We start from the raw sequence: 25,530 nt of genomic DNA, 5'->3' as shown, positions 1-25,530 counted from the left end.
TGTGATGGACAGCGAGTGTGAGTGTGTGACTGTGATTGACAGCGAGTGTGAGTGTGTGACTGAGCGAGTGTGAGTGTGACTGTGATTGACAGCGAGTGTGAGTGTGACTGATTGACAGCGAGTGTGAGTGTGTGACTGAGATTGACAGAGAGAGTGTGAGTGTGTGACTGAGATTGACAGCGAGTGTGAGTGTGTGACTGTGATTGACAGCGAGTGTGAGTGTGACTGTGATTGACAGCGAGTGTGTGTGACTGAGATTGACAGCGAGTGTTTGACTGTGATTGACAGCGAGTGTGAGTGTGTGACTGTGATTGAGCGAGTGTGAGTGTGTGACTGTGATTGAGCGAGTGTGAGTGTGTGATTGACAGCGAGTGTGAGTGTGTGACTGTGATTGAGCGAGTGTGAGTGTGTGACTGTGATTGAGCGAGTGTGAGTGTGTGATTGACAGTGAGTGTGAGTGTGTGACTGTGATTGAGCGAGTGTGAGTGTGTGACTGTGATTGAGCGAGTGTGAGTGTGTGATTGACAGTGAGTGTGAGTGTGTGACTGTGATTGAGCGAGTGTGAGTGTGTGATTGACAGCGAGTGTGTGACTGTGATTGAGTGAGTGTGAGTGTGTGACTGTGATTGACTGTGAGTGTGTGACTGTGATTGACAGCGAGTGTGAGTGTGTGATTGACAGCGAGTGTGTGACTGATTGAGCGAGTGTGAGTGTGATTGACAGCGAGTGTGAGTGTGTGACTGATTGAGTGAGTGTGAGTGTGATTGACAGCGAGTGTGATTGTGATTGACAGCGAGTGTGAGTGTGTGACTGTGATTGACAGCGAGTGTGTGACTGTGATTGACAGTGAGTGTGAGTGTGTGATTGAGCGAGTGTGAGTGTGTGATTGACAGCGAGTGTGAGTGTGTGATTGACAGCGAGTGTGAGCGTGTGATTGAGCGACCAGATGTTAACTGTGAGCTTCGGTCCCACACTCGCTCTCCTCAGGAATATCCTGCAGATCTGAAAACATAAGCACAGGAAAACATCACAGGTCAATCAGTGCAGCTTTACTTCTTTGTTCTTAAGTTTGTTTATAATTCTCGATAGCTATGTTTCACTCCAAAGTTACGAATTTATCTTTTGCAGAGTGTGTGTCGAGCGTCATCATAAACGAGTGTGTGTCGAGCGTCATCATGAACGAGTGTGTGTCGAGCGTCATCATGAACGAGTGTGTGTCGAGCGTCATCATGAACGAGTGTGTGTCGAGCGTCATCATAAACGAGTGTGTGTCGAGCGTCATCATGAACGAGTGTGTGTCGAGCGTCATCATAAACGAGTGTGTGTCGAGCATCATCATGAACGAGTGTGTGTCGAGCGTCATCATAAACGAGTGTGTGTCGAGCGTCATCATGAACGAGTGTGTGTCGAGCGTCATCATGAGCGAGTGTGTGTCGAGCGTCATCATAAGCGAGTGTGTGTCGAGCGTCATCATGAACGAGTGTGTGTCGAGCGTCATCATAAACGAGTGTGTGTCGAGCGTCATCATGAACGAGTGTGTGTCGAGCGTCATCATGAACGAGTGTGTGTCGAGCGTCATCATGAGCGAGTGTGTGTCGAGCGTCATCATGAGCGAGTGTGTGTCGAGCGTCATCATGAACGAGTGTGTGTCGAGCGTCATCATGAACGAGTGTGTGTCGAGCGTCATCATGAACGAGTGTGTGTCGAGCGTCATCATGAACGAGTGTGTGTCGAGCGTCATCATGAACGAGTGTGTGTCGAGCGTCATCATGAGCGAGTGTGTGTCGAGCGTCATCATGAGCGAGTGTGTGTCGAGCGTCATCATGAACGAGTGTGTGTCGAGCGTCATCATGAACGAGTGTGTGTCGAGCGTCATCATGAACGAGTGTGTGTCGAGCGTCATCATGAACGAGTGTGTGTCGAGCGTCATCATGAACGAGTGTGTGTCGAGCGTCATCATGAGGGAGTGTGTGTCGAGCGTCATCATGAGCGAGTGTGTCGAGCGTCATCATGAACGAGTGTGTGTCGAGCGTCATCATGAACGAGTGTGTGTCGAGCGTCATCATGAACGAGTGTGTGTCGAGCGTCATCATGAGCGAGTGTGTGTCGAGCGTCATCATGAGCGAGTGTGTCGAGCGTCATCATGAACGAGTGTGTGTCGAGCGTCATCATGAGCGAGTGTGTGTCGAGCGTCATCATGAGCGAGTGTGAGTCGAGCGTCATCATGAACGAGTGTGTGTCGAGCGTCATCATGAACGAGTGTGTGTCGAGCGTCATCATGAACGAGTGTGTGTCGAGCGTCATCATGAACGAGTGTGTGTCGAGCGTCATCATGAACGAGTGTGTGTCGAGCGTCATCATGAACGAGTGTGTGTCGAGCGTCATCATGAACGAGTGTGTGTCGAGCGTCATCATGAACGAGTGTGTGTCGAGCGTCATCATGAGCGAGTGTGTGTCGAGCGTCATCATGAGCGAGTGTGTGTCGAGCGTCATCATGAGCGAGTGTGTGTCGAGCGTCATCATGAGCGAGTGTGTGTCGAGCGTCATCATGAGCGAGTGTGTCGAGCGTCATCATGAGCGAGTGTGTGTCGAGCGTCATCATAAACGAGTGTGTGTCGAGCGTCATCATGAGCGAGTGTGTGTCGAGCGTCATCATGAACGAGTGTGTGTCGAGCGTCATCATGAGCGAGTGTGTGTCGAGCGTCATCATGAACGAGTGTGTGTCGAGCGTCATCATGAGCGAGTGTGTGTCGAGCGTCATCATGAGCGAGTGTGTGTCGAGCGTCATCATGAGCGAGTGTGTGTCGAGCGTCATCATGAGCGAGTGTGTGTCGAGCGTCATCATGAACGAGTGTGTGTCGAGCGTCATCATGAACGAGTGTGTGTCGAGCGTCATCATGAACGAGTGTGTGTCGAGCGTCATCATGAACGAGTGTGTGTCGAGCGTCATCATGAACGAGTGTGTCGAGCGTCATCATGAACGAGTGTGTGTCGAGCGTCATCATGAACGAGTGTGTGTCGAGCGTCATCATGAACGAGTGTGTGTCGAGCGTCATCATGAACGAGTGTGTCGAGCGTCATCATAAACGAGTGTGTGTCGAGCGTCATCATGAACGAGTGTGTGTCGAGCGTCATCATGAACGAGTGTGTGTCGAGCGTCATCATGAACGAGTGTGTGTCGAGCGTCATCATGAACGAGTGTGTGTCGAGCGTCATCATGAACGAGTGTGTGTCGAGCGTCATCATGAGCGAGTGTGTGTCGAGCGTCATCATGAGCGAGTGTGTGTCGAGCGTCATCATGAGCGAGTGTGTGTCGAGCGTCATCATGAACGAGTGTGTGTCGAGCGTCATCATGAACGAGTGTGTGTCGAGCGTCATCATGAACGAGTGTGTGTCGAGCGTCATCATGAACGAGTGTGTGTCGAGCGTCATCATGAACGAGTGTGTGTCGAGCGTCATCATGAACGAGTGTGTGTCGAGCGTCATCATGAACGAGTGTGTGTCGAGCGTCATCATGAACGAGTGTGTGTCGAGCGTCATCATGAGCGAGTGTGTGTCGAGCGTCATCATGAACGAGTGTGTGTCGAGCGTCATCATGAGCGAGTGTGTGTCGAGCGTCATCATGAGCGAGTGTGTGTCGAGCGTCATCATGAACGAGTGTGTGTCGAGCGTCATCATGAACGAGTGTGTGTCGAGCGTCATCATGAACGAGTGTGTGTCGAGCGTCATCATGAGCGAGTGTGTGTCGAGCGTCATCATGAACGAGTGTGTGTCGAGCGTCATCATGAACGAGTGTGTGTCGAGCGTCATCATGAGCGAGTGTGTGTCGAGCGTCATCATAAACGAGTGTGTGTCGAGCGTCATCATGAACGAGTGTGTGTCGAGCGTCATCATGAACGAGTGTGTGTCGAGCGTCATCATGAACGAGTGTGTCGAGCGTCATCATGAACGAGTGTGTGTCGAGCGTCATCATGAACGAGTGTGTGTCGAGCGTCATCATGAACGAGTGTGTGTCGAGCGTCATCATGAGCGAGTGTGTGTCGAGCGTCATCATGAGCGAGTGTGTGTCGAGCGTCATCATGAGCGAGTGTGTGTCGAGCGTCATCATGAGCGAGTGTGTGTCGAGCGTCATCATGAACGAGTGTGTGTCGAGCGTCATCATGAACGAGTGTGTGTCGAGCGTCATCATGAGCGAGTGTGTGTCGAGCGTCATCATGAACGAGTGTGTGTCGAGCGTCATCATGAACGAGTGTGTGTCGAGCGTCATCATGAACGAGTGTGTGTCGAGCGTCATCATGAACGAGTGTGTCGAGCGTCATCATGAACGAGTGTGTGTCGAGCGTCATCATGAACGAGTGTGTGTCGAGCGTCATCATGAACGAGTGTGTGTCGAGCGTCATCATGAACGAGTGTGTGTCGAGCGTCATCATGAGCGAGTGTGTGTCGAGCGTCATCATGAACGAGTGTGTGTCGAGCGTCATCATGAGCGAGTGTGTGTCGAGCGTCATCATGAGCGAGTGTGTGTCGAGCGTCATCATGAGCGAGTGTGTGTCGAGCGTCATCATGAGCGAGTGTGTGTCGAGCGTCATCATGAGCGAGTGTGTGTCGAGCGTCATCATGAACGAGTGTGTGTCGAGCGTCATCATGAGCGAGTGTGTGTCGAGCGTCATCATGAACGAGTGTGTGTCGAGCGTCATCATGAACGAGTGTGTGTCGAGCGTCATCATGAACGAGTGTGTGTCGAGCGTCATCATGAACGAGTGTGTGTCGAGCGTCATCATGAACGAGTGTGTGTCGAGCGTCATCATGAACGAGTGTGTGTCGAGCGTCATCATGAACGAGTGTGTGTCGAGCGTCATCATGAACGAGTGTGTGTCGAGCGTCATCATGAACGAGTGTGTGTCGAGCGTCATCATGAACGAGTGTGTGTCGAGCGTCATCATGAGCGAGTGTGTGTCGAGCGTCATCATGAGCGAGTGTGTGTCGAGCGTCATCATGAACGAGTGTGTGTCGAGCGTCATCATGAGCGAGTGTGTGTCGAGCGTCATCATGAACGAGTGTGTGTCGAGCGTCATCATGAACGAGTGTGTGTCGAGCGTCATCATGAGCGAGTGTGTGTCGAGCGTCATCATGAGCGAGTGTGTGTCGAGCGTCATCATGAGCGAGTGTGTGTCGAGCGTCATCATGAGCGAGTGTGTGTCGAGCGTCATCATGAGCGAGTGTGTGTCGAGCGTCATCATGAGCGAGTGTGTGTCGAGCGTCATCATGAGCGAGTGTGTGTCGAGCGTCATCATGAACGAGTGTGTGTCGAGCGTCATCATGAACGAGTGTGTGTCGAGCGTCATCATGAGCGAGTGTGTGTCGAGCGTCATCATGAGCGAGTGTGTGTCGAGCGTCATCATGAGCGAGTGTGTGTCGAGCGTCATCATAAACGAGTGTGTGTCGAGCGTCATCATGAACGAGTGTGTGTCGAGCGTCATCATGAGCGAGTGTGTGTCGAGCGTCATCATGAACGAGTGTGTGTCGAGCGTCATCATGAACGAGTGTGTGTCGAGCGTCATCATGAACGAGTGTGTGTCGAGCGTCATCATGAACGAGTGTGTGTCGAGCGTCATCATGAACGAGTGTGTGTCGAGCGTCATCATGAACGAGTGTGTGTCGAGCGTCATCATGAACGAGTGTGTGTCGAGCGTCATCATGAGCGAGTGTGTGTCGAGCGTCATCATGAACGAGTGTGTGTCGAGCGTCATCATGAGCGAGTGTGTGTCGAGCGTCATCATGAGCGAGTGTGTGTCGAGCGTCATCATGAGCGAGTGTGTGTCGAGCGTCATCATGAGCGAGTGTGTGTCGAGCGTCATCATGAGCGAGTGTGTGTCGAGCGTCATCATGAACGAGTGTGTGTCGAGCGTCATCATGAACGAGTGTGTGTCGAGCGTCATCATGAGCGAGTGTGTGTCGAGCGTCATCATGAACGAGTGTGTGTCGAGCGTCATCATGAACGAGTGTGTGTCGAGCGTCATCATGAACGAGTGTGTGTCGAGCGTCATCATGAACGAGTGTGTGTCGAGCGTCATCATGAACGAGTGTGTGTCGAGCGTCATCATGAACGAGTGTGTGTCGAGCGTCATCATGAACGAGTGTGTGTCGAGCGTCATCATGAACGAGTGTGTTCTCTGGCGTCATCATGAACGAGTGTGTGTCGAGCGTCATCATGAACGAGTGTGTGTCGAGCGTCATCATGAGCGAGTGTGTGTCGAGCGTCATCATGAGCGAGTGTGTGTCGAGCGTCATCATGAGCGAGTGTGTGTCGAGCGTCATCATGAGCGAGTGTGTGTCGAGCGTCATCATGAGCGAGTGTGTGTCGAGCGTCATCATGAACGAGTGTGTGTCGAGCGTCATCATGAACGAGTGTGTGTCGAGCGTCATCATGAGCGAGTGTGTGTCGAGCGTCATCATGAACGAGTGTGTGTCGAGCGTCATCATGAACGAGTGTGTGTCGAGCGTCATCATGAACGAGTGTGTGTCGAGCGTCATCATGAACGAGTGTGTGTCGAGCGTCATCATGAACGAGTGTGTGTCGAGCGTCATCATGAACGAGTGTGTCGAGCGTCATCATGAACGAGTGTGTGTCGAGCGTCATCATGAACGAGTGTGTGTCGAGCGTCATCATGAACGAGTGTGTGTCGAGCGTCATCATGAACGAGTGTGTGTCGAGCGTCATCATGAACGAGTGTGTGTCGAGCGTCATCATGAACGAGTGTGTGTCGAGCGTCATCATGAACGAGTGTGTGTCGAGCGTCATCATGAACGAGTGTGTGTCGAGCGTCATCATGAACGAGTGTGTTCTCTGGCGTTCGGATGCTGGTGTTCGGGAACACACTCGTGTGTGTGAGACGCTTCTGGAGGGAGTTGCACCCAATCACTCTGAACACACACTCCGACTCCGGCGTTTCAGAAACACCAAACCAACATTAGAGACGCTGCGACGCCATTGGTCCACCGGTTACTCCAGTTATCCAATCACCGCTGACGCTGAGGGTTTTGCTGTGCATCGAGAGATTTATGTTTCCATCATAGTTTATGTGCATGTCTTCTTATCGGATAAATGATCTGCCTACGTTATTTATGCGCATTATTAGAATCTATGCACATCTTGGCATTTCCATCCAGTGTTTTTTATGCAATATCCCAAAAAACGCATAAAAATAGGTGGATGGAAACATAGTTACTGTTAGTTTGCAAAAATAAATTGTATAAACTGTAAAAATGCAATTATTTTAAGAGTATCTAATGCTATAATCTCATGTCACCGTTAATGGGAAGCATTAGGGGTGTGTGATATCTGTATTGTCTTTGATAATATCTGAGGCAGGGATTCCTAAACATGTTTTCAACTCATGAACCCCGTTCCAGTTCCTCCGCAAACCACTAGGTGTTGGCAAACCGCAGTTTGGGAAGCTTGTTGTTGTGCATCATGTGTTTCCATGGTTTATATCCACGTTTTCGAATTGAATGAAAAATTAAGTGCATAAGTAGGGTTGGGTATCGTTTGAGTTTTAACTATTCCGATTCTAATTCTTATCGATTCCAATAAGGTAAAAAAAAAAAAAACTTTAGATATCATTCACATTTAGTCTCATTGCAAAACATTTAATTGTAGCTGAATATCATGAACAGAATCATCAGCTGAAGAACTCGTACACAAGGAGCGTTTGCCTGTGGTAAAACACCATAGAAGAACAACTAGCCGAACTAATATAAATGTAGAGCATTATTAAGGAAAAGTAAACACTCAGGAATTAAAAAAGAACAACAACAAAAATTAGCAATCGCAACAAATAGACACAACTGAACAAAGATACGATTAAAATAAACAGTGTTTTTAGGTCCAGAAATGTAAAATAGCACTGACTGTCCGCTCGAGGAGGCATGGCCTTCTTGCCGTCGTCCGGCGGCTCCGACTGATCCACTGTGTCCTGGGCTTTCATCGGATCCGGAACCGGCGCTCCGTTGCTCCTCTGGTTCTGGGCGGCCCGGAGTCGCATCACTTCTCCTTGCAGAAGGTTGTATTTGCGCTGTAGCTCGGTCAGGTCGGGCCCGGCCGGCTCCAGCAGAGGCTCATGGGACACGCTCGAGTCCTTCTGCATGTACACCTCCAGGAACGAGTCCTGCCGGATCACCGCAGCCTACACACACAACGAGAGAGTGTGTTTGATAAAGATGCTTCGCCACCGTCTCGTAATCAACCAAATGTGTTTTAAGCTTCTCAAAATGACACTAAGACTTTATAATACTGTTCCTTCATTAAAGGGTTAGTTCACCCAAACATGTAAACTCTGTCAGTAATGACTCTCCCTCATGTTGTTCAACCCCGTAAGACTGTCGTTCATCTTCAGGACACAAATTAAGATATTTGTGATTAAATCTGAGAGCTGGATCACTCCTCCACTGGCTTCTAAGGGATTGAAACTTGCCGGCCCAGAAAAGTTAATAAAGACATCGTTAAAATAGTCCGAGTGACTACAGCGGCTCAACCTTAAGTTTATCAGGCGACGAGAATACTTTTTGTGCGCAAAAACAAACATAAATAACGACTTTATTCAACTCTTCATCTCCTTCTCTGTGGGCCTCGAGTGAGTTCACGAGAGCCACGACACACACACACACACACACACACACTGTGGGCCTCGAGTGAGTTCACGAGAGCCACGACACACACACACACACACACACACACTGTGGGCCTCGAGTGAGTTCACGAGAGCCACGACACACACACACACACACACACACACACACTGTGGGCCTCGAGTGAGTTCACAAGAGCCACGACACACACACACACACACACACACACACTGTGGGCCTCGAGTGAGTTCACGAGAGCCACGACACACACACACACACACACACTGTGGGCCTCGAGTGAGTTCACGAGAGCCACGACACACACACACACACACACACACTGTGGGCCTCGAGTGAGTTCACGAGAGCCACGACACACACACACACACACACACACACACACTGTGGGCCTCGAGTGAGTTCACGAGAGCCACGACACACACACACACACTGTGGGCCTCGAGTGAGTTCACGAGAGCCACGACACACACACACACACACACACTCTGTGGGCCTCGAGTGAGTTCACGAGAGCCACGACACACACACACACACACACACACACTGTGGGCCTCGAGTGAGTTCACGAGAGCCACGACACACACACACACACACACACACTGTGGGCCTCGAGTGAGTTCAGTAGTGTAACAGCGCAGCGCTTCTGTACGAGAATACTTTTTGTGTAATTACTGACAGAATTTCCATTTTTGGGTGAACGAACCCTTTAATGAATAACTACACAGGAACAAATGAGTAACGCACTATTAACACTCTCGCAACCACTATTAACTAACAAGAAACTGTGATTAATGAATTAGTAAGTAATAGCGCTCAGGCGAATGTGGAAGTTCACTATTAGATGATCAATAACTGCTGACCTGTAGAGCGTGTAGTTGAGTGCTGAGGTTCACCAGTCTCTGACACACCTCCTGAAATACAAACACTTCAGTCATCTCTGCTCTCATCTTCACACACACCTCGTTCTCCAAGAGCTTCCTGAAGGCGTACCTCGTTTAAAGTCTTGTCCTGCAGCTGGTTCCCATTCCTGTCCTGCGAGAGCCATAAACATTAATCAATCCAGCATGCACTGCGATATCCACTCAAGTCTTCCTGGAATCAATCAAACCCTCACCTTGTTTACTTCATGAGTCCCGTTAACTGATATCGTTCCTTCAACTGAAAATATGAGAGATGGAAAAGTCTTAATACTGTATATTACATCCACACCATTGGAGAGAATATAATCCAATATAAACAAAACAAGAATTGGATTTGCTTATATTTATGCATTGTAGACATTCTACATTACTACGTCATTTTATTACTTTATATATATATATATATATTATTTATTGATTAAACAATCTGATAATTTGCAGTTTGGGCCTGGCTTTCCATCCTACTGTAATGTTCAATGCTATTATTACTCATTTTAGTCCAGAAACTGAAACAAGGCAGCAGTATCAGTCACAATATTCCTCATTATAATAATTCATGCGCAGAATAAAGGGGCGGGGCCTGGTTGAGTTAGTTAGTAGTGTGTTAAACTGGCGGTTATGGAAAGAGGCGGGACATTTCCCAAACACACTCGAAGCGCTCGACCAATCACAACACACTGATCCAGCCGACCAATCAGAGCACAGTGTGCTTTTCAGAAGGAGGGGCTTCATAGAGACAGGAAGTAAACAGAGCGTTACTGACAGACTGGGAAGAGAGGAGCCGCAACAATGGAGAATATGAGGAGAATAATCAACATTCAAGCAGGAAAACCTGTTCTAGTAGAGCCTGAAACATCATCAAGACTTTGTAGAAGGGCAGGATAGGTATGCTAAAGATGAACAAGGTACCTGTTGTTTTGGAGGTGAATTGTACCTCTGTCGGTTCACCATTCAGTCTGCAGGACTGTGGCCGGTCAATGCATGAAGCCAACAGCACTTCACTCAGTCTGTCCACTGAAGGGTGACATAAATAAGAGAGCAGTCTTAATGTCTTCATTGCTAAGCTGTGTATTCTCTGAGTTCTCCTCTGCTTACCCTCAACAATGGCGTCATTCAGCAGCCGCTCCGCCTGAGGAGCCGAGGGAGTCTCTGCTCTGAATATATTCCTGGAGTTTGTGGGAACGGTAACAGTCTGACCTCCAGTGACCTCGGCCAAGTCAGAGAAGAGCGTCACGCGCTCCTGTAACAGCTCCAGAACCTCACGGTCCTTCTGCTGGATATCAGCTAGACACAGACAGAGAGAGAGAGTAATGAAATCAATCTGAGCGGTCTGACGACAGATAAGGACGAGTGCTGGGAAATAAACCATGTTTAGTTGATCCACACCTCTGAGTCTGCGTAGCAAAGCTTTGTCCTCTGTCTCGATCAGAGGGAAATCCTCTCGTGAAGGACAGCTGTAAAAGAGAGCAGAGAGCAGCAGATGAAGCGTTTGGCGGTGACTGTGCAGAGATATATCTGAGGGGCATTGAGGTGTGGGTTGACTCTGACTTGCTCACTGTCTGCTGAATGATTTTCATCCAGGTGTTTCTGTCGTCTTTGGAGGCGGCGTGGAGCTCGTACATCTCTGGAGGCGTGGAGTGGCTGATGAGGAACATTCCTCGCTCCTGATTGGCTATATGCCTCACAATCAGGTTCTGAAGGCACAGCACTGCAGGCTTGTCCTGTGAAGCCAGCGAGATTTGGTCAGCTTGGTTTTGATGTGGGATGATGCAGGTCATGAGATAAATGATGCGTTGTTAGAATCCACTGACAGCCAGCCAATAGAAAGCTGTGACTCACCAGACAGGGGAAAATAAACTTCTGGTCTTTTTCTTGCATGAACACCAGGACGTCCGTCATTAACAAAACTTGCACATCTATACAGACAAAAACACAGAGTTACCGATAACCCTATCTGGATACCAACGATTTCACTCACTCAACCATGTTTTTCAAGATAAATGAATGTTCTCATAGACAGTTTTTTTTTCTGTTATAGTGCCCCCAAGTGGCCAAGTGTCATGTTTATTTTCACACAAGCTCAGATTGAGCTCATACATGTGTGTGCCAATTTTGGTGAACATATCCCATTCTGTTCAAGAGTTATAGCCATTTAAGTGACAGCAAAAAAACAAAAGGAACATTTGGCATGAAAACAGCAATGAAAGTTCAACTTTTTTTCTTTTTCTTTTATAACTATTGATTATTCAATCTCCAGATAATCTTTTTGCACTGGTTTTATTACTGTAGTGTTGACATTGGCTGTTCAGGGCGAGTCCAAGCCAGCGTGTCCCCAAACTGAGCTCCACCATTTCACCAAGCTTCATGTCTCTAGGACTTCTGCACGATCAGTTTTACAGCAGAAAAATAATGATAAGTAAGAGATAATCCACTGCTAGCTGTGTATTAAATGATTTGATGCACAACATGGAGGCAAAGAACCGCCCGACATGAAGCAGAAAAAAACATTTAATGCACAGCTAGCCGTGGATTATCCTACTTATACCACGGTCATACCTAAAGCTGTTATTGATGTTTGCAGCGCAATATTTAACCGGAAGGGTAAAACTGACGGTTATTTTCATCAGTTACGGCTCTTTAGATCCAGCATTCTGCCCACTTTGAATTAGACACAGAGATAAAGTAGTGAGTAAGATTGCATTTATTTGAATGAATGAATTATAGCATTTATTTGAATTTATTGTCGAGAGAGAGAAAGAGAGATGCGTACCTGTCTGTTCAGCTTCTCTATTAACAACGAAGCTGTGAGTTTAACTACTTCAAAATAGCGATGTATATAATGTAGTGATTCAGAGGAGAAAATCTTTTATTTCTAAAAGTCACAGGCAGAGTTGTTTAGAAGTTTAGAACTACATGTGCATTAAACGGTTTTATTGCACACCTTCCAGCCAATCAGAATGGAGTATTCAGACAGACCATGGTATAACAATAGTAAGCTTGGCATTGATAAAAGTCACATGTGACCGAAACGTTTGTCCTTTCCTCAGTAAAGCTTTGATTTTATCTCGCTTCTTTGATGGCTTTTTGCTTTGGTGGAGTGTGCGGACTCTCTTGAAGTGCCTCTCTACTTGGAGTTTTTTGTCTTCACACCTCATTTGGACTAATTTTAAGGAGGGGACTATTCTTCATGGCAATAATAAAAGCACAGCCGGCATCTTTGATTCTGGATCCTTACACGGTCAAAATAGCAATGTAGTGATTCAGAGGCGAATCTCTTTTATTTCTAAAAGTCACAGAGCAGCGTTGATCAAAAGTTTCTGTGCTCCTGAATGTATGTGTGTGCGAGTGACGTATGTGTGTGCTTCAATGAAAACAGCGCATTAATATAGAACGGTGATTAAACTAACAGTACATTAAATGGTTTTATTGCACACCTTCCAGCCAATCAGAATGGAGTATTCAAACAGACGATGGCACAAAATTAATAATGACATCTTTGAGTCTGACAGACGATGGTATAACAGTAATAATGGCACCTTTGAGTCTGACGGACGATGGTATAGCAGTAATAATGGCACCTTTGAGTCTGACAGGAGTCTGACGGACGATGGTATAACAGTAATAATGGCACCTTTGAGTCTGACGGACGATGGTATAACAGTAATAATGGCACCTTTGAGTCTGACGGACGATGGTATAGCAGTAATAATGGCACCTTTGAGTCTGACAGGAGTCTGACGGACGATGGTATAACAGTAATAATGGCACCTTTGAGTCTGACGGACGATGGGATAACAGTAATAATGGCACCTTTGAGTCTGACGGGCGATGGTATAACAGTAATAATGGCACCTTTGAGTCTGACGGACGATGGTATAACAGTAATAATGGCACCTTTGAGTCTGACAGACGATGGTATAACAGTAATAATGGCACCTTTGACTCTGACGGACGATGGTATAACAGTAATAATGGCACCTTTGAGTCTGACGGACGATGGTATAGCAGTAATAATGGCACCTTTGAGTCTGACAGGAGTCTGACGGACGATGGTATAACAGTAATAATGGCACCTTTGAGTCTGACGGACGATGGGATAACAGTAATAATGGCACCTTTGAGTCTGACGGGCGATGGTATAACAGTAATAATGGCACCTTTGAGTCTGACGGACGATGGTATAACAGTAATAATGGCACCTTTGAGTCTGACAGATGATGGTATAACAGTAATAATGGCACCTTTGAGTCTGACGGACGATGGTATAACAGTAATAATGGCACCTTTGAGTCTGACAGGAGTCTGACGGACGATGGTATAACAGTAATAATGGCACCTTTGAGTCTGACGGACGATGGTATAACAGTAATAATGGCACCTTTGAGTCTGACGGACGATGGTATAACAGTAATAATGGCACCTTTGAGTCTGACAGACGATGGTATAACAGTAATAATGGCACCTTTGAGTCTGACGGACGATGGGATAACAGTAAGAATGGCACCTTTGAGTCTGACGGGCGATGGTATAACAGTAATAATGGCACCTTTGAGTCTGACGGACGATGGTATAGCAGTAATAATGGCACCTCTGAGTCTGACAGACGATGGGATAACAGTAAGAATGGCACCTTTGAGTCTGACGGGCGATGGTATAACAGTAATAATGGCACCTTTGAGTCTGACGGACGATGGTATAGCAGTAATAATGGCACCTCTGAGTCTGACAGACGATGGGATAACAGTAAGAATGGCACCTTTGAGTCTGACGGGCGATGGGATAACAGTAATAATGGCACCTTTGAGTCTGACGGACGATGGTATAGCAGTAATAATGGCACCTCTGAGTCTGACAGACGATGGGATAACAGTAATAATGGCACCTTTGAGTCTGACGGGCGATGGGATAACAGTAATAATGGCACCTTTGAGTCTGACGGACGATGGTATAACAGTAATAATGGCACCTCTGAGTCTGACAGACGATGGGATAACAGTAAGAATGGCACCTTTGAGTCTGACGGGCGATGGTATAACAGTAATAATGGCACCTTTGAGTCTGACGGACGATGGTATAACAGTAATAATGGCACCTTTGAGTCTGACAGACGATGGTATAACAGTAATAATGGCACCTTTGAGTCTGACGGACGATGGTATAACAGTAATAATGGCACCTTTGAGTCTGACAGGAGTCTGACGGACGATGGTATAACAGTAATAATGGCACCTTTGAGTCTGACGGACGATGCTATAACAGTAATAATGGCACCTTTGAGTCTGACGGACGATTGTATAACAGTAATAATGGCACCTTTGAGTCTGACAGACGATGGTATAACAGTAATAATGGCACCTTTGAGTCTGACGGACGATGGGATAACAGTAAGAATGGCACCTTTGAGTCTGACGGGCGATGGTATAACAGTAATAATGGCACCTTTGAGTCTGACGGACGATGGTATAGCAGTAATAATGGCACCTCTGAGTCTGACAGACGATGGGATAACAGTAAGAATGGCACCTTTGAGTCTGACGGGCGATGGTATAACAGTAATAATGGCACCTTTGAGTCTGACGGACGATGGTATAGCAGTAATAATGGCACCTCTGAGTCTGACAGACGATGGGATAACAGTAAGAATGGCACCTTTGAGTCTGACGGGCGATGGGATAACAGTAATAATGGCACCTTTGAGTCTGACGGACGATGGTATAGCAGTAATAATGGCACCTCTGAGTCTGACAGACGATGGGATAACAGTAATAATGGCACCTTTGAGTCTGACGGGCGATGGGATAACAGTAATAATGGCACCTTTGAGTCTGACGGACGATGGTATAACAGTAATAATGGCACCTCTGAGTCTGACAGACGATGGGATAACAGTAAGAATGGCACCTTTGAGTCTGACGGGCGATGGGATAACAGTAATAATGGCACCTTTGAGTCTGACGGACGATGGGATAACAGTAATAATGGCACCTTTGAGTCTGACAGACGATGGTATAACAGTAATAATGGCACCTTTGAGTCTGACGGGCGATGGGATAACAGTAATAATGGCACCTTTGAGTCTGACAGACGATGGTATAACAGTAATAATGGCACCTTTGAGTCTGACGGACGATGGTATAGCAGTAATAATGGCACCTTTGAGTCTGACGGACGATGGTATAACAGTAATAATGGCACCTTTGAGTCTGACAGATGATGGTATAACAGTAATAATGGCACCTCTGAGTCTGACAGACGATGGTATAACAGTAATAATGGCACCTTTGAGTCTGACAGACGATGGTATAACAGTAATAATGGCACCTTTGAGTCTGACGGGCGATGGGATAACAGTAATAATGGCACCTTTGAGTCTGACAGACGATGGTATAACAGTAATAATGGCACCTTTGAGTCTGACGGACGATGGTATAGCAGTAATAATGGCACCTTTGAGTCTGACGGACGATGGTATAACAGTAATAATGGCACCTTTGAGTCTGACAGATGATGGTATAACAGTAATAATGGCACCTTTGAGTCTGACGGACGATGGGATAACAGTAATAATGGCACCTTTGAGTCTGACAGACGATGGTATAACAGTAATAATGGCACCTTTGAGTCTGACAGACGATGGTATAACAGTAATAATGGCACCTTTGAGTCTGACAGACGATGGTATAACAGTAATAATGGCACCTTTGAGTCTGACGGACGATGGTATAACAGTAATAATGGCACCTTTGAGTCTGACAGATGATGGTATAACAGTAATAATGGCACCTTTGAGTCTGACGGACGATGGGATAACAGTAATAATGGCACCTTTGAGTCTGACAGACGATGGTATAACAGTAATAATGGCACCTTTGAGTCTGACAGACGATGGTATAACAGTAATAATGGCACCTTTGAGTCTGACGGGCGATGGGATAACAGTAATAATGGCACCTTTGAGTCTGACAGACGATGGTATAACAGTAATAATGGCACCTTTGAGTCTGACGGACGATGGTATAACAGTAATAATGGCACCTTTGAGTCTGACAGATGATGGCATAACAGTAATAATGGCACCTTTGAGTCTGACAGATGATGGTATAACAGTAATAATGGCACCTTTGAGTCTGACGGACGATGGGATAACAGTAATAATGGCACCTTTGAGTCTGACAGATGATGGTATAACAGTAATAATGGCACCTTTGAGTCTGACAGACGATGGTATAACAGTAATAATGGCACCTTTGAGTCTGACGGGCGATGGGATAACAGTAATAATGGCACCTTTGAGTCTGACAGACGATGGTATAACAGTAATAATGGCACCTTTGAGTCTGACGGACGATGGTATAACAGTAATAATGGCACCTTTGAGTCTGACAGATGATGGTATAACAGTAATAATGGCACCTTTGAGTCTGACGGACGATGGGATAACAGTAATAATGGCACCTTTGAGTCTGACAGACGATGGTATAACAGCAATAATGGCACCTTTGAGTCTGACAGACGATGGTATAACAGTAATAATGGCACCTTTGAGTCTGACAGACGATGGTATAACAGTAATAATTGCACCTTTGAGTCTAACGGACGATGGTATAACAGTAATAATGGCACCTTTGAGTCTGCCAATCGATGGTATAACAGTAATAATGGCACCTTTGAGTCTGACGGACGATGGGATAACAGTAATAATGGCACCTTTGAGTCTGACAGACGATGGTATAGCAGTAATAATGGCACCTTTGAGTCTGACAGACGATGGTATAACAGTAATAATTGCATCTTTGAGTCTGACAGACGATGGTATAGCAGTAATAATGGCACCTCTGAGTCTGACAGACGATGGGATAACAGTAATAATTGCACCTTTGAGTCTGACAGACGATGGTATAACAGTAATAATGGCACCTTTGAGTCTGACAGACGATGGTATAACAGTAATAATGGCACCTTTGAGTCTGACAGACGATGGTATAACAGTAATAATTGCACCTTTGAGTCTGACAGACGATGGTATAACAGTAATAATGGCACCTTTGAGTCTGACAGACGATGGGATAACAGTAATAATGGAACCTTTGAGTCTGACAGACGATGGTATAACAGTAATAATGGCACCTTTGAGTCGGGATCCCTGCGCAGTCTTCCACAGCAGCGCTCCCTCGTGAATGAGCCCGCGCCGCAGAAGCTCTCCTCCACGAAACACTCCTCCACCCTTCACTTTAGTCTCGGCCCGTGGGTCCAGACGCGACTGGATCTCTTGCAGACGCTGAGCTCGCTCTAACTCCTGAACCTGCTGATCCACCGAACACAACAGCTCCCGGATCAGAGCCAGAGACTGAGCCAGAGACTTACTCTCCTCTTCACTCCCTGTCAAACCAAATACAGTCTGTTCTCAGATCAGCTAGGGAAACACAGGGCCATTTACAGTGGATGAGGAGCTCAGGCCCCCGTTCTCTATCACTTAGGGTTCATTAGGGTTGGGTATCGGTTGAATTTTAACGATTTCGATTTTGCTTATCGATTCCGTTTCTTATCGATTCCTAATTTCGATTCCGAAAATGCAAAAATATCATTCACATTTAGTCTTATTGCAAAACATTTAATTGTAGCTGAATATCATGAACACAAATCAACAGGCTAAAGAACACTTACACAAGGAACGTTTGCCTGTGGTTTAAAAACACCATAAAAAAACAACTAGCCTAAATTATATAAATGTAGAGCATCATAAAAAAAATAGCAATCGCAACATAGATACAACTGAACAAACGATTGAAATAAACTGTTTTAAGATTTTCAGGAACAGAAACTAATCAAATGTAAAATAACACTGCAGTTTATAAATAAACATTAAAAATATAGTTACAAAAGTTATTCAGTCAAGAACGAGGGAATTTTCTCTTTGTCTTCTGTTGTGTGATTAGTGTTATTATAGAGACGGCAGGAATATTAGTGCTGTCACTTTAAGAGCCGCACAGATCCAGTACACTGATACACACGCCTGCAACACTGAAAACTGAGTCTCTCGCGCTTGAAAAGTCATATTGAAATGCTCACAAAGGATTCGACAAGAGGAATTGAAATTTTTTATTTTTATAACAAGTATCCGATTCCAGAATTGAAAACGATTTCGATTCCCAACCCTACTGTTGATGCTGATTTTCATGAATTAATTCCATTGAACTGTTGGACATGATGCACATTATGACACTGACATGTAGTCTCACCTTTAGTGTTGTCCAGTATGCGCTGGATGAGCACGGGGTATTTAGTGATGCGCTGCGTGACCAGTAAGATGCACTCCTGCACTCCGTGACGGCGCAGTAAAGAACCTCTGCTCACACGCTTCACAGGACAACAGAGCAGACGTTAGAAAGCAAATATATTTCATTAAACACATTCTACACACAGAAGCAAGCGCAGCCTGACGCATGTGTGTTCTCTCACCCGTATGAACTGCTGGAAACGCTTGTCCCGGGCCACCAGCTCCTTGTAGAGTTTCACTGCTTTCAGGTGCCGACTGCAGAACTCAACATAACACTTCCTCATCTCTTCTGCGTTCTGACCTGAGAACTGATGCAGACGACACACACTCATGTCAGAACCCAGACCCGTCTGAACTGAGCCCTGGTCAGCTGTTGCTGTTTATATCTGTTAAAACTGCTAAAGGACAGATACATATATAAAACACTGTGCCTGTTCATTTGATGGTCTTAGAATGACCCTAAGAATCCATAGTGCCCTTCAAAATGCATTCTCACCTTGATATTTACATCACAGAAATCCTAAAAGCATGTTTTCCAATATCTTACTTGCCTACTGACTACAATAGTTGATTCCCAGGAAATGCATGAACTGATAAAAAAGCATACCTTAAAAAGCTTTAGATGAAAGAGTCTGCCAAATATATAAATGTAAATAACAGTTATTGATGAGGGATTTGTGTGTTTTGTTTCCCCATCAGGGCACTCCATCCCCAAAACACCCATCATACCCATATCAATATCCACTTCCTCTGAACCACACGAGTGTAGTATGTGCAGTTCTTTCACCAGATGCTTGTGGTTATGCATACTTTACTGTCTTTCGGTTCAGCACGCATGACCCAATAAATACAGTGTAGTTTTAACCGCTGGACATGCAGAGCTTCTCTGTGAGCAGTATGGAGAAGTATACTTCTCAGTGTGGTTTATATCGATATACTTCTGAAAGATAAGGAGCATGTCTTGCCCTGCAGTCAGATGAGTGGCGTTTAATGTGTTAGAGACGCGTTTCCTCAGAGTGTGGAAGAATGAGTGCCGGTGTTGTGCCAGATTCTGACCCCCGCCAGATTATTACCCCCCTAAATCCCCTAGTATGGGTAGGATTAGGTGTAGGGGAGGGATTAGGATTAGGGGTGGGGGAGGAGTTAGGATTAGGGGGTGGGGTTAGAATTAGATATTGGGGAGGGGTTATGATTAGGGGTGGAGTTAGGATTAGGTGTGGGAGGGGTTATGATTAGATATGGGGGTGGAGTTAGGATTAGGTGTGGGAGGGGTTATGATTAGATATGGGGGTGGAGTTAGGATTAGGTGTGGGAGGGGTTATGATTAGATATGGGGAGGAGTTAGGATTAGGGGGTGGGGTTATTATTAGATATTGGGGAGGAGTTATGATTAGATAGTGGGTTAGGCAATATTGAGTTTTTATTTAAAGACAGGCATAGTTTGTTCAGTAAACCACAGGTTTGTGAACAAAACTGTTCGTGATTTCAAAACTGAGGTACTAGAGCTGCACAATTCTGGATAAATTGAGAATCGCATTTTTTTTAAAGAGATTGGGATTCTCCCATGATTCTGAATAGACAATTAAACAAAACAACATGTAATCTACTAAAAGTTCTGACAAAATGTTAACAGTACAGTGCAGTCTATTAGAAATGTTGCATTAATTTGAATTAATTATTTTTTTTAAATCGTTTTGAATGAATGATTCAATGATTCAATGTTTTTGAACAAATCTCTTGAATAACCGTCGCTCGTCTCCGCCTACTGGTGTAACGATGTATCACAATCTTTATTTGAAGAGTCAAATTACTTTCAAATGGTGATTTACTGTATTTTGATCCCTACTGTAGACATCAGTGTTTATATCTGAACTATACACTTTTATCCCAGTACCTCTGTGATAATCTGAGTGATTGTAAGACAGAGATAATGATACTGTGTGTTGAAAAGACTGTTAGTGAAGCGGTTTCATATCTATACATGACAACGGCTCTCTCTGGATCAGAACACAGATCTGAATGTTCCTGTGATCGGACTAGTCAAAGTTTAATAGACAGAGCCGAATCACTGTCGTTCAGGAATAAGATGAGGTGTGTGTCTGAATGGAGATCGCAGTCTCTATGCAGCGAACAGTCATCTGTGTGTTCGGTACAGCCCTGATTGGTGAGTGAGCAGTTCACCTGGTCCACCAGTATGTCTCCCAGCCGCTGTATGGTGAAGTTGCGAGTGCTACTGGGAGCCAGGCTGTGGTTCCTCCTCTGCAGGAGCTGGCTCAGGAAGCTGGAGTGGATGGACAGGAGCTGGTCCAGGCAGGGGAAGATGGCGTTCACTACACCCGTCTCCATCAGCACCTCCTCCATCATGCCTCTGCGAAACACCCCGTCCATGATGCGCAGCGTCCGCACGTGGTTCAGCTCCGTCTGGATCAGCTCTGCACAACACAGAGGACAAACCTATGAGCACCTCGCTGCTGTTGATATCGCATGCATTCAGAGACGTTATCCAGCGCTGGCGCTCCCTATACGCTGAGTGAGGGCTCTCGTGATTCAGGGCTGTGTTTTAGTTTCGCCTTTCATTTTGGCTTCCAATGATTATGAAAACATGATGCTGCATGATCCTTTCATTTAAAGGTGCAGTGTGTAATATTTAGGAAGATCTGTTGACCGAAATGCAATATCATATACATAACTATGTTTTTAGTGGTGTATAAAGACCTTACATAATGAACCGTTATGTGTTTATTAGCTTAGAATGAGTGTTTCTCTCTACACACACCGCGGGTCCGCTTACAGCGACATGTTTCTACACACACCGCGGGTCCGCTTACAGCGACATGTTTCTACACACACCGCGGGTCCGCTTACACCGACATGTTTCTACACACACCGCGGGTCCGCTCACAGCGACATGTTTCTACACACACCGCGGGTCCGCTTACAGCGACATGTTTCTACACACACCGCGGGTCCGCTTACAGCGACATGTTTCTACACACACCGCGGGTCCGCTTACAGCGACATGTTTCTACACACACCGCGGGTCCGCTTACAGCGGCATGTTTCTACACACACCGCGGGTCCGCTTACACCGACATGTTTCTACACACACCGCGGGTCCGCTTACAGCGACATGTTTCTACACACACCGCGGGTCCGCTTACACCGACATGTTTCTACACACACCGCGGGTCCGCTTACAGCGACATGTTTCTACACACACCGCGGGTCCGCTTACAGCGACATGTTTCTACACACACCGCGGGTCCGCTTACAGCGACATGTTTCTACACACACCGCGGGTCCGCTTACACCGACATGTTTCTACACACACCGCGGGTCCGCTTACAGCGACATGTTTCTACACACACCGCGGGTCCGCTTACACCGACATGTTTCTACACACACCGCGGGTCCGCTTACAGCGACATGTTTCTACACACACCGCGGGTCCGCTTACAGCGACATGTTTCTACACACACCGCGGGTCCGCTTACACCGACATGTTTCTACACACACCGCGGGTCCGCTTACAGCGACATGTTTCTACACACACCGCGGGTCCGCTTACAGCGACATGTTTCTACACACACCGCGGGTCCGCTTACACCGACATGTTTCTACACACACCGCGGGTCCGCTTACACCGACATGTTTCTACACACACCGCGGGTCCGCTTACACCGACATGTTTCTACACACACCGCGGGTCCGCTTACACCGACATGTTTCTACACACACCGCGGGTCCGCTTACAGCGACATGTTTCTACACACACCGCGGGTCCGCTTACAGCGACATGTTTCTACACACACCGCGGGTCCGCTTACACCGACATGTTTCTACACACACCGCGGGTCCGCTTACACCGACATGTTTCTACACACACCGCGGGTCCGCTTACAGCGACATGTTTCTACACACACCGCGGGTCCGCTTACACCGACATGTTTCTACACACACCGCGGGTCCGCTTACACCGACATGTTTCTACACACACCGCGGGTCCGCTTACACCGACATGTTTCTACACACACCGCGGGTCCGCTTACACCGACATGTTTCTACACACACCGCGGGTCCGCTTACACCGACATGTTTCTACACACACCGCGGGTCCGCTTACAGCGACATGTTTCTACACACACCGCGGGTCCGCTTACACCGACATGTTTCTACACACACCGCGGGTCCGCTTACAGCGACATGTTTCTACACACACCGCGGGTCCGCTTACAGCGGCATGTTTCTACACACACCGCGGGTCCGCTTACAGCGGCATGTTTCTACACACACCGCGGGTCCGCTTACAGCGACATGTTTCTACACACACCGCGGGTCCGCTTACACCGACATGTTTCTACACACACCGCGGGTCCGCTTACACCGACATGTTTCTACACACACCGCGGGTCCGCTTACAGCGACATGTTTCTACACACACCGCGGGTCCGCTTACAGCGACATGTTTCTACACACACCGCGGGTCCGCTTACAGCGACATGTTTCTACACACACCGCGGGTCCGCTTACAGCGACATGTTTCTACACACACCGCGGGTCCGCTTACAGCGACATGTTTCTACACACACCGCGGGTCCGCTTACACCGACATGTTTCTACACACACCGCGGGTCCGCTTACACCGACATGTTTCTACACACACCGCGGGTCCGCTTACACCGACATGTTTCTACACACACCGCGGGTCCGCTTACAGCGACATGTTTCTACACACACCGCGGGTCCGCTTACACCGACATGTTTCTACACACACCGCGGGTCCGCTTACACCGACATGTTTCTACACACACCGCGGGTCCGCTTACACCGACATGTTTCTACACACACCGCGGGTCCGCTTACACCGACATGTTTCTACACACACCGCGGGTCCGCTTACACCGACATGTTTCTACACACACCGCGGGTCCGCTTACAGCGACATGTTTCTACACACACCGCGGGTCCGCTTACAGCGACATGTTTCTACACACACCGCGGGTCCGCTTACACCGACATGTTTCTACACACACCGCGGGTCCGCTTACAGCGACATGTTTCTACACACACCGCGGGTCCGCTTACACCGACATGTTTCTACACACACCGCGGGTCCGCTTACACCGACATGTTTCTACACACACCGCGGGTCCGCTTACACCGACATGTTTCTACACACACCGCGGGTCCGCTTACAGCGACATGTTTCTACACACACCGCGAGTCCAAAAAAGTTTGTATATTTCGTTGATGGTTACAACCCATTTAGATTACTAATTACACCTTAGAATGTACATTTATTCCATACTCTCACTGGTTTTCCTCGCTTGAGTGGACCAGACACTTGTTTGACACAACTCCAACACAGACCCGAGCTGAGGAAGACTGAAGGCTTGAACACATGAGGAAGGTAATCCACTGAACAGGGAACAGGCGACGACTAATTAGAGACTCAAGACTAATGAACTAACTACAACGAACCGCATCCTCAAGTGGTTTAAATGAGCAAGTGTTTCGTGTAACAGCATCAAACCCATGCCAGAACTGTCAGTGTAAATGGTCTGGAAGTCGGCAGTCTCACCGTATATGACGTCTTGCCTCTTGATGACGTCTTTGCGCTGAGACTGCAGGTACGAGGAGTCCACAGCCATGCTCCAGGAGTCCACCTCGAAGTCCTTCCCGTCCCGCTCCAGCTCCTCCAGCATCGAGGCGTAGTACAGCTCTCCTGCGGACACGTGTGTGTGAGGACTACAGGCACGTACAGGTGTGTGTGTGTGTGTGTGTGTGTGCGTGTGTGTGAGTGTGTGTGTGGAGCTGCACCTTCATCGTTGAGGGACTCCATGGACATGGCTCTGTTCCTGAAGTTCAGCGAGTCTGTGGAGTGTGAGAGGATCCGCCTCAGGCCGAGAGGAGAGTCGTCACTCAGACTTCTGTGGGACAGTAACACACACACACACACACACACACACATGCGCGCATTAGAGCATGAGGCTTCACAAAACATGCATTCATTTCTGGAAATAATAGGCCAAGCACCACACACTCTTAAACCACACACTCCAGTTATCAGTGTTTCTCCACTGCTCACACACATTTTCAAAACTTTGCCTCTTTCTTTCAAAACTTTACACACAAATCCAAGAATTGCACGCACACACACACACACACACACACACACACACAATGCTTCACATCTCTTGCTAAACGAAGCACTGCATTGAAAATATCACATATCATCGCGGAGAGATGTTGGAAAAATCACGTTAAACATGAAAGCAAGATTGAAACCAAACTATTTGTTTTCCACTGTAAGCATGTGGTTGTGAATGCAGTATGACAGTCCGAAAAACCCCTAACTCGACCTTTGACCTTTTATAGGCCTATTCTAAAGCCCTGATTGGTGGGTGTTCAGTAAAGCAGTGTGTGTGAGTGTGTGTGTGAGGCTCTGATTAATTACTGTGGTGTTTTTATAGGTTGTGTTTGAAAAAGGAAATCAAGAGACTTCCTGTGAGATGTGTGTGTGTTTCATAGAGAAGTGTGTGTTGTGGTTTGCAAAGAGTGTTTTATGAAAGTCGAAGGCCGAGAATGAGTGTACGGTTGTGCAGATCTGGTGTGTGTTCTGGTGTTTGAGTGTCAGGTTTCAGAAATTGTGTGATAAGTGAGGAGTGTGTGTGTGCGCAGTTGA

The 25,530-nt window shown here is 47.0% G+C and overlaps 1 protein-coding gene across 1 annotated transcript in view; it reads right to left on the bottom strand.

Annotated features, from left to right (window-relative positions):
• Nucleotides 1-789: 789 nt before the first annotated feature.
• arhgef2 (rho/rac guanine nucleotide exchange factor (GEF) 2) overlaps nucleotides 790-25,530 on the bottom strand; it is a 52,198-nt gene continuing 27,457 nt past the window's right edge. Inside the window, exons 6-21 of the mRNA XM_056243764.1 lie at nucleotides 24,666-24,775; nucleotides 24,427-24,570; nucleotides 21,027-21,277; nucleotides 19,028-19,153; nucleotides 18,808-18,925; nucleotides 17,696-17,947; nucleotides 11,408-11,484; nucleotides 11,117-11,289; nucleotides 10,955-11,022; nucleotides 10,664-10,852; nucleotides 10,478-10,582; nucleotides 9,763-9,806; nucleotides 9,639-9,680; nucleotides 9,509-9,559; nucleotides 7,912-8,185; nucleotides 790-1,001 (exon numbers count right to left, since the gene is read on the bottom strand). Of these exons, the coding sequence (XP_056099739.1) occupies nucleotides 949-1,001; nucleotides 7,912-8,185; nucleotides 9,509-9,559; nucleotides 9,639-9,680; nucleotides 9,763-9,806; nucleotides 10,478-10,582; nucleotides 10,664-10,852; nucleotides 10,955-11,022; nucleotides 11,117-11,289; nucleotides 11,408-11,484; nucleotides 17,696-17,947; nucleotides 18,808-18,925; nucleotides 19,028-19,153; nucleotides 21,027-21,277; nucleotides 24,427-24,570; nucleotides 24,666-24,775 (2,077 nt within the window). The 3' untranslated portion in view covers nucleotides 790-948. The remainder of the gene's footprint in view (nucleotides 1,002-7,911; nucleotides 8,186-9,508; nucleotides 9,560-9,638; nucleotides 9,681-9,762; nucleotides 9,807-10,477; nucleotides 10,583-10,663; nucleotides 10,853-10,954; nucleotides 11,023-11,116; nucleotides 11,290-11,407; nucleotides 11,485-17,695; nucleotides 17,948-18,807; nucleotides 18,926-19,027; nucleotides 19,154-21,026; nucleotides 21,278-24,426; nucleotides 24,571-24,665; nucleotides 24,776-25,530) is intronic.

This window comes from Rhinichthys klamathensis, unplaced genomic scaffold (genome assembly GCF_029890125.1).
Source record: "Rhinichthys klamathensis goyatoka isolate OS25496 unplaced genomic scaffold, OSU_Roscu_1.1 h1tg000844l_1, whole genome shotgun sequence".
NCBI lineage: Eukaryota > Metazoa > Chordata > Actinopteri > Cypriniformes > Leuciscidae > Rhinichthys > Rhinichthys klamathensis.
The sequence above is the reverse complement of the archived record's forward strand: the minus strand, read 5'-3'. Positions and strand labels throughout refer to the sequence as shown.